Raw genomic sequence first — 9,901 nt, forward strand, 5'->3', positions numbered from 1 at the left:
CATAATATGTCGTTGAATTATGTTATATCTACTACTGAATAACTCTTTTTCTGGATGGATATGGAAGGATATAGGAATACATTCATCTTCCCTCTTCCCAAGTGTGTGTTGTGGTTTGGAGATGGAAGTATTCAGTCATTGGCAACACGCAGTGATAGTGATATTGCAGACTCGCTACTTGATAAGATTCAGAATGTAGCATTGAGTGATGCTGAAACATAAACTAGTTCTGGAAAGATGCCATCTAGGATGCAAATATGTGCACTTAATGATTCTAAAGGCCCTCCAGAGGAGGTTGCCTGTGGTACAGAAAAACTAGTCGAGCAATGTTTCTATAAAATGAAATTGAAGGTAGCTCATCGATCTGGACAACTGAAGGATGTAGCAGTTATTCAAGTTGTTCGACAGAAAGTTGAGAATCTAATTGAAATTCGTGTAGGTGCAAACAGTAAATGGACATTTTCTCAAGCAATGCAATTTGCATCTCATCCAAAGGATTGCAACCTACAATATATTGAAGAACCTGTGAAGTTTCCAGAGGACATTTTAAGATTATGTAAGGAAAGCGATGTATTTATAGCACTGGATGAGATTAATGCTGACATTGCAGACCAACCCCTGGAGAGGGTTTCCATCTTTTCACATCCTAAGGTTGTTTCCACTGTTATTAAACCAAGTCGGCTAGGTGGTTTTGAACATGCAGTCTAGTAGCAAGTGGGCACAAAAACATGGGATGATGGTTGTGGTTAGTGCAACATTTGAAAGCAGTGTTAGTTTGGCGGCCTATGCTCGGTTTGCTCATTATATGGACAATAAAGTTTGGTAGCAATTAGAACAATGGTAAAATAGATAGATATATTTTAAATAAGGATTTCATTTGAGCCGAGAGGGATCTAATTAAATATTTTGTATAGTTATTTAATTTTTATTTTTATTTTTAGAATTTTTTTAAATTGTTGTTTTGGCCTAGTAAAATTTTTACTTTGATGACATGATTAAAATTTCAATTTTGATGACGGCAGACATCCTTACACACCATACTGGGCTGTAGAACTAGCATAGATCCATCTTAAATATAGATCTAACATGAGCCTAGAAGGATCCAATTTCTTCAAGTGCAAATTTTTTTATGAGTAGAACATAAGGGTGGGACTCTTTGCAAATCGATTCCAAACACCAAAACTCCAAAGGCCGGAGTTGGTGATGGGACTTGCTTTTTTATTGCTTGTATCTTCCTACATTATGGGCGTGTGGGTGAGGCCTCCCGAGATTTGAATGTTTTATATAGTTATTTTTTTATTTTTAGATTTTTTAAATTTTTTATTTTGGTCAATATGATCAAAATTTCAACTTTAATGACTAACCAACAAAGTTACACATCATACTGAACTGTAGAATAAACCTCTCAGCTCAATAATACAATGCAACAGTTTCCCATGATCCTAGAACATATAATTGGCTTCGTGACGATGTCATTTAACAAGGACTTCAATTCCAAGGGTATCCAAAATGTGACAGGATTGAAGTGGGTGTCGATGATGCTGCAACAATTCTTCGAAATATAGAAGTTATTCCTAATACTGTCAAGCCGATCTGTGTTGAAGCTAAGATTAACATGTGCACAATTGCAGTCAATTACAAGGAGACATGCTTCTCTTTTCATGTAATGGACCCTAGGATAAACAACCAAAAGGAACAATATCCAAGAATCCCTATTCGAAATAAGATGCAAGGCTGAGATAAGCAAGAGTTACAGTGAAGCTCAATAATGAATATGGATCAACACAAGTCTGTTAATTTTCCTCCAACTGCTAAAATTATCAGCGGTTCACAATGCACATCGTTTGTGCCCAAATCAACGGTCCCATGTGACGAAATGCACGAACGTTAAGATTGGGAGATGCTCCGAGGGGCCGTTTCCTCAAACTACCCAACGAATAGATCAACGTTCTGTATTTGTCCCAACAGCACCGCTAGTCCTTTGCAAAGCCCACCAGAAGTAGTCCCGAGAGTAGTATACGATTTTCAAAGAGCCATAGGTGGTTTTGTCAGTGTACGTGGAGACTAGCGCCTGGGACCTATACTGCAGATCTTATGAGAGCTAGAGCAACTCCAATTCGACATTAAACAATACCCATGGACCCACATATTCTTCATGCCGGCTCCAACATTATTACTCAAAATTAAAAGCTTCCCGTTATTGTTAAAAAGTCGTATTATAATTGTATCGAGGAAAACTTGTAAATTTTATAAGAAGGTTGCGGTTTAGGCTCACATGAAATTATATATATATATATATAATATTTCAAATTTGCAGTTTCGTTGGCAAATTATTTAAAGAAATAGTTTATAATTTTTTAGAGCCCATTTTGTAATTAATTCAAGAATCAGTTTTAAATAAATTATGGGACAGTTAGACTAAGGAGAGTAAATAAAAATTGAAAAAAGTACATTTTGAGGGGTTTGGAGTCTTGGATTCATAAGAAAATGTAATGAAGAAATCATTCATGAACTCAATAATAGAAACTAGTTTTGATTTCAATAGTGGGTATAGTTGCAAACCTTGTTTTTCTTTCTATGTGTGTTATTTCATTTTTGTTTTTGCCTCTTTGGAATGGTGTATGATGCAACAGGTTGTTTCAATTTAGACTCAGGAATTTACTTTCTTGTACTCATTTTCTTTAAATTTGAAACCCTTAATGAGCACTCCACGTTCCAAAAAACTCATTCACGGTTTCCTTTTATAAACAATTCTTTCTACAAGATTGAGGTCTTGTTGTAACCACTGCAACACCCTTCAAAATTTTGGCTTGCATCTAATTTCAGAGCCTTCCTTAGGGTTTTCCTTGATGTTTGCAATCACTTGGGCTCATCTCGTGAGGTCGTAGTGAGTATTTGCACCCTCCTCGCTTGACCGTTCAACGAACATCTTTTTGCATGTTGGTTACAATGTCATGCTTGCAGTCATGTTCTGGCCACACACAAGGTCCCGCTTCGTGTGCACAAGTTGTATTCACTATGTAAACATCTATCGCACTCACACACGAAGTTGTATGCACTGTTACGCAAGCGTCGACGCAGTCGTTCAACGATCTATCACAAGCGTCACGCTTGTTGCTCACACCGTCGGTTAGTCACGTTGAGTATATGTTGTCTTGATGGTTTAAGGCATTTTTCGTCAAGTCATGTTGAATGTTTGTTCGCAAGGTCGCGTATGCAAAAATTCACTCTCTCACACACTTAGTCATTTCACTGAAGTTCTGACGACCGGATCACCCTCCAATAGCCAAAGCTCCACCCTAGAATCGACTTAACCGACTGTCACCCAGAACAATGCAAACGTGTCCAACAAGCCATTTCAATCTACGATGCCTGCAAGCACATCAACCTAGCCTCCTGCTGGTCAACCAGAGAGTTTGATGGGTAGTGACCCCGAGACTCACTCCCCTCAAAAATTGCACAAAAGTTGCCAAGCATGCCCACTTCGTTCACTGAAGAAACTGTGCAGACAGGTCGAAAAAACATCCAGTGTCCGTCATTATCTCCCTCAAAAAGTTACGTAGTTTTTCCAACCAGCGACCCAATCAGCCGACCTACTGCTCACCCAGAAAACTGCGTAGATTTCATGAGAAAGTCCCTCAGCTGCCCAACATCCTGCTCAACTCAAAAAATGCACAGAAGTGTTCAGCAGGTTAGCCTCCCAGCAATTGCGCAGTTTTTGTCACCAGCACTCTCGCAGCCCACTGCCATCTCCCTGAAAAAATGCGCATTTTTTCCCGGCAAGCCTCCTACAAGCCGTTGCTAGCTCCCCAAAGGAATTGCACAGTTTTTACTGCCAAGCCCCTTTGCTGCCTGCATTGCTTCCCTCAAAAAATTGCCCAGATCTGCCTGCTAGCCGAGCCAGATGCCGCGGATAGTCACTGCTGATCCAGATTGTCCATCTCAGACTCCTAGTGAATTTTGCGCAATTTTCACCAGCAAAGCTCAGAGCCCGTATCCCAACTTGAAACCTGCCTTGCGCAGTTTCATAGCCTTTCTCTCTCTCCTGGTCACCTACATCCGAAAACGAATGACATTGCATCATGGTAGACTAAGAGTTTTATGGATTTGATGTCGTCTCATCATGAGTGATTGCAAATACAGGTACATGGATGAGACATGAGGCAATGACGAATGAGATGAACAAGAAGAGAATATGCAAGGAGATTTGTTCGCGAACAGACGAGCGAATGATGCATGCGTGGAGATTTTTTCGCGAATGGACGAACATGTGAAGCATGCCAAAGTACAAGCAAAGGAGAAACATGCACATGCGACATCAAGTGAAAACCAAGACCATCGAAGACTCTGCACACCTTGCCATGCAAAGGTGAAGCTACGATACACCAAGAGCATATCCATCACTCAGTAGCACTGCAGTTCGACATGCACATCAACGATAACATGAACATATCATCATTATCGTGTCGAGTCGTGTCATGAGTCATGATGGCCACATCACTACTATGGGCCATACTGTTGTAAATCAATGTAATGTAACGTGGAAGTCCAAGAGACCCACATGTCATATGAAGAGTCATGTAAAGCTGAAGAGTCAAATAAGTCAAACAATCATGAGGGAAGTCAAACAGTCACAAGGGCCAGTTTCACCCTTGGCTATAAATACCCCCTCATTTGTACATGCAAAGGACTTTTCACCTTGGCTCCTCCCACATAGCCTTGAGAGTCTGTAGTCTTTTCTTTGAGGAGCGAGCAGTGGCTCCAACGCCCCTTTTATGGGGTTAGTGATGTATGGTGTACCAATGTGTCTTGGAACTTTTGCTTAATTTAGAAGCTTGATAACAAACCATCACATTTTCACACATGTATTGTAATTGTTTGTAAGACTGATCTTGGAACACTTGTAATGCATGTTGCTTTAACCTGTGTTAAAACACTTGAACTCTTTCTATTGTTCTAATACATATGTTTATGAAAATATTTTGTATAAGTTGTTAACGTTGTCTTGCCCACGTGAACTGCCTCATCGGGTATCAGACATAACATTTCTCGTAAACTTGTTATAACGATCGTCGCACTCGCGCGGACAGCTTCGATGAGTGTTGTATGTGATTTTCCTTCTTGTGTGTTTGATTGTCGCATCCGTGTCGACTGCTTCGCCGGAAGCTGCACATGTCCAGTCGTGTTGTGCATCTTTGAAAGAGTTGGGACTCTTCCCGTTCGATTGGAGACTCACTTCCACCATCTCTCTCTGTGGTGAAATAACCTTGACACAAGTAACACAACCACTCATTAGGCATGCGAACCTCGAAGACAAAGAAAACCACTCTCATGTGCTGATAAGCAAGAGTTAAGGCAAACATTTAAGATAATGGCAACCAGACCATCATACCAGATGGGACTCCTACACCAAATAGTGTAAGGTCTAGTTGGGATTTCATACCAGGGAGATCCCTTGAATGTTGGCGGGTCTAGCACCATCAACATTTCTAACACTAGAAGGAGGGCCACCAATTTATTTATGGTTGAATGTCCTCTCACCCCCACTCATCAATCTTCTGGTTGGGAGAGTAACTTGCACTCCCTCTCACTTACGTGCAACTCTGAATTTGGTTACTCCTCACCTCCCAGACATGAAAACCAAATTTCATATCAACACCTTCACTATGTTTGTCCCATCACCCGTCAGTTCGCAAAAGCAGTCAGAATAATCCCAAGAATACAATGTCTTCCATATGCATCTAGAAAGCCAAAACCACTCCCACAGGGGTTGTTGTATCATCAATGGAAGAATCAATTCTTGCCACACTTGAAGGTCTGGCAGAAGCTGTTGAGAACGAAGAGGAACCTCTTCCAACAGGGAGAACGAGACACCCTCATGATCTTGGGCTCAGATTCCGATACAGGAGGCGGAGGGGAAGGCAACTGAGGAGGTAGAGGTGGAGACGAACCAACAGACTCAGAGTCGGAACCGTCAGATTCTAAAGAAGAGGAGGAGGACGAAGAAGAAGAAGACATGGCTGTCTAAGATCTGGAATGGATGACTTAGGGACCATTGGCTCTCCCAGGTGCTTTGCATAAGATGCCAATGCATTCAGAGAGAATGCTCATGAAGTACGACCCTGACAGAGAAGTGAAGGCAGAAGATCATTTGGACAACTTCTACCTACAACTGCAGACACTCGAGGTACAACACGATGAAGTTGCATACAGATTGTTTCCGTGTACCTTGGATGGTCGCAAAGTGGTATGGTATCACAACCTTCCTATCAACTCCATCCATAACTGGGGTATGTTCAAACACATGTTTCTGGAAAATTCTACTGATGATAAAACCCCAGCCATGTTGCTCAAAGAGTTGGGAAGCATGAATATGGAGGGGAAAGAAAGGTAAAATATTTCAATAAGAGGTTTCTGTGCATATTGAATAAGTTTGCAGCGGACATGAAACCACATGACTCCATCAATGTCGACTACTACATGCCCACACTGCCAACCAACATTGTGCAGTGCGCGAAACGAGTTGCGAAACCAACATTGTTAGAAAACTATGAATAGGCAATCATTGTTGAGAAATACCTACGCATGATTGGAGTGATCAAGGATGATGAACCAATGAAGGACTCCAGAGACATGAGCAAGAAGCTCCAGGCTACAGTGAGCAAGGGTAAGGACAAGGAAACAAGTGATATTCAAACCCTTACTCGTTTGGTCAAGAACTTGACAACAAAAGTGTCTGAGCTCAAACAATGAATAATTGACACATCTGCAAGCAGTCGACCACCCAGACAAAGACAAGGAAGCATGTCATTAGGTAGCAATTTCTTCTCGACAAAAGTGCAGAGCTCCATCTTGGTGTTCCAGCTCGAACAGTGCGTGGACAACGAATTTTGTTCATTTCATGAAGATGAACACTCGGAAGGGTCTTGTTTGGAATGGAAGTGAGTTGCAGGCTCAGTATGCAATCATATGCCAAACATGATGAGAAGTGCGTAGGGATAGCCGAGAGACACAGATGGTGACAGAGGTGTTGGTCCTGATGAGGCATCAAGCACTGGGAAGATGGTGAACATGTATCAGTGCTCACAAGCAATGAAAAAGACAAACACCGATAAGCAACCCCAAAAAAAAAATGGTTGTTACAATCTCAGAAGTCAAGGGGCTCCCCCCACACTTAGGGAAATGCAACAAAGGCTTGAACTACTGAGGAAGGTTGATCCACCAACCATCCAAAAGAAGAAAACACAAAGCAAGCCCGGGAAGATAGCGACAGACAAGAGTATGTCCATGAGTAGAAAACTACAGAACACTCCGTCAGACAACATGAACACCAGTCTCACCCTGAACATCTCGGTGACTCTACCCGCTCCGGATTATAATATCATGGAAGACATGAAGAAGAATTGCACAAACATTAGTTTGTTCGAGTTAGCTAAGATTCAGAGTCAGCGGGACATCTTGCTACCCGCTCTGGGGCAGACATCAATGAACAACACATCCTCTACCAGCAAGGGAGCAAGTGCACCTCCCGGATCACTTTCAATTGTGCTAAACACACTCTAGATGGAAGAAGAAAACTTTGTTTGCCCTCCATTCCTGCTTTCATTTGAAATCTTTAAATGTAATGTACACAAATGTTTGGTTGATTCTGGGCCACAAGCCAACATCACGCCACTTTCCATTGCCAAAAAGATCAATGTGCAATGGAGCAAGACATCCGCGCAGATCATCCAACTCGATGGAATGTTCGTACCAGCGATTGGTGAACTTCGGGATGTGATCATCTAACTATGTCATGATGACTAAATTCACCAGTGCATAAATATTGTTGTTGTGGACACACCATAAGAGTATGGCTTACTACTCAGCAGATACTAGTCTAGCAAGCTGAATTGGTATTTTGCTACAGATTAGTCACGTATGTGGCTTCCGTACAAGGGAAAAAAAAATGAAATCTGGGTGTTATTCGAGAGATACATGAGGCACAATGTCACTCCCATCAATGGCGAAAACGAACCATTGGCCTTCGTAGAGCTCATGTTCGACAACTGCCTCTTCAAAACAATGCTGGCGTGTTATCCCACTTGACCAGCTCCAACCCCACTAGACATGCAGTCCAGTCTCCTTCCTTGCCCAACTGATGGAAATGAAACCTGTATAATGCATTGTAACATTAGTAGAAGTAGCAACAATACAAGTGCGTCGAATGGTCTGTGCATAGACGAGTTATGGACCATGTACTTCCACAGATCAAAGACATAGGATGGATTTGGAGCCAAGGGTGTCTTGATCGACCTAAAAAATAGGAAACATTTGATTTCAATACGCTTGGAGTTCGAGTGCAAAAACAACATTGCTGAATACGAAGCACTAATGTTGGGCTTGCAAAAAGCCATTAGCCTCAACATGGTCACACTCAAAGTGGTAGGTGATTAATGTAGGTTTTAACCCCGTACAGAAATTACCTGCATACGAATTCTAAACACAAAAAATAAACGATGCGAGAGAATAACACATAAAACAAATATACACAGAGATTTTCCCCTGGATCCCAAAATCAGGATTACCAGTTTGATTTTTCATTATGTTTCTTTCAATGTTATAATATATATTTATATATGCCGAAGCATCCAATACCATGGACCGAAAACCATCGCGTCCAAAAACATGTGCGAAAATCATGCAAAAAACCATAGGTGGGTCTACCCATCCTAACATAGGGTCCAAAACCAAAATTTTCTGGGGCGCTGCCCCGGACCCCATAAAGTGGGGTTACAGGTGCACCTCAAACCCCTTGACCCCCCCCCCCCCCCCCCTCTACACAATCAGCGCAACGAAGGGGGGCTCCACCCCACCCTCTAACCCCTTGGTTAACTACGTGAGCTAGTCATGGAAAGAATATAACACAACCCAACATTCTCCCACTTGTTGTTTTCTTTTCACAGGGGGCCACAAGAGAGCTTAGTCATTTTTCCAGCCCTGAAATGCCCATTGTCTCTCTACACCAAGAGAACTTCTCAGAGCTCACAGATTTTGTCAATGCTTCTGCAGTATTCTTCAAAGTGTCCACCTTTACTAGCAACACCCTTTTGTCTTCTATCATATCCCTCACAAAGTGATACTAAACATCAATGTGCTTTGTCTTTGAATGATATGCGGAGTTCTTTGCCAAGAAAATTGCACTTTGGCTGTCACAGTCTATCCTTATAGCTTCCTGTACTAACCCCATACTTGAACACAATCTCTGCAACCAAACTGCTTCCTTGCTTGCATGAGTGGCTACAATGTATTTTGCCTCTGTAGTTGATAGTGCCACTACAGATTGTTTCTTACTCAACCAACTGACTGCACCTCCAAATAGGTTAAACACATACCCACTTGTAGATCTTCTCTGATCTAGATCTCCAGCCCAGTCTGCATCAACAAAGCCATGAATATCCAACACTCTGTCCAATCCTGGTCTTCCTTGGTAGCACAAACCATATTCACTAGTGCCACACAATTACCTGAAAACCCGCTTCACTGTTGTCCAATGCTCCTTTCCTGGTTTTGACATAAACCTGCTCAATACTCCCATTGCATGTGCAATTTCTGGTCTAGTACAGACCATTACATACATCAGGCTACTGACTGCACTTGCATATGGAACACGGGACATGTCCTCTTCCTCTTCTTGTGTCTTGGGACACTGTTCAACAGGTAACCTCACACCAACATGAATAGGAACCTTCACCGGGTTTTACTATCCTGCATATTAAACCTCTTCTGCAATATTATCACGACATACTTCCTTTGGTTTAAACCAGAGCTTTCCTCTTAGCCCTGATATCTTTAATTTCCATGCCCACAATATATTTGGCAACACCAAGATCTTTCATTCGAATTTGAAGACAATTGGGTC

The 9,901-nt window shown here is 41.8% G+C and overlaps 1 protein-coding gene across 1 annotated transcript; it reads left to right on the forward strand.

Moving 5' to 3' along the window:
• Positions 1–237: 237 nt before the first annotated feature.
• On the forward strand, positions 238–708 carry LOC149199107 (protein PHYLLO, chloroplastic-like). Its single transcript, XM_089400460.1, has one exon. The coding sequence runs from the start codon at positions 238–240 to the stop codon at positions 706–708; it is 471 nt and encodes a 156-aa protein (XP_089256586.1).
• Positions 709–9,901: the final 9,193 nt, after the last annotated feature.

This window comes from Pinus tabuliformis, chromosome 2_1, assembly GCF_031772625.1.
Source record: "Pinus tabuliformis cultivar Carrire ecotype Pingquan chromosome 2_1, CPIR1, whole genome shotgun sequence".
In the NCBI taxonomy this organism is placed as follows: Eukaryota; Viridiplantae; Streptophyta; class Pinopsida; order Pinales; family Pinaceae; genus Pinus; species Pinus tabuliformis.

Coding starts and splice junctions, on each gene's coding strand:
- LOC149199107 (XM_089400460.1), top strand. CDS start 238: ATGCCATCTAGGATGCAAATATGTGCACTTAATGATTCTAAAGGCCCT.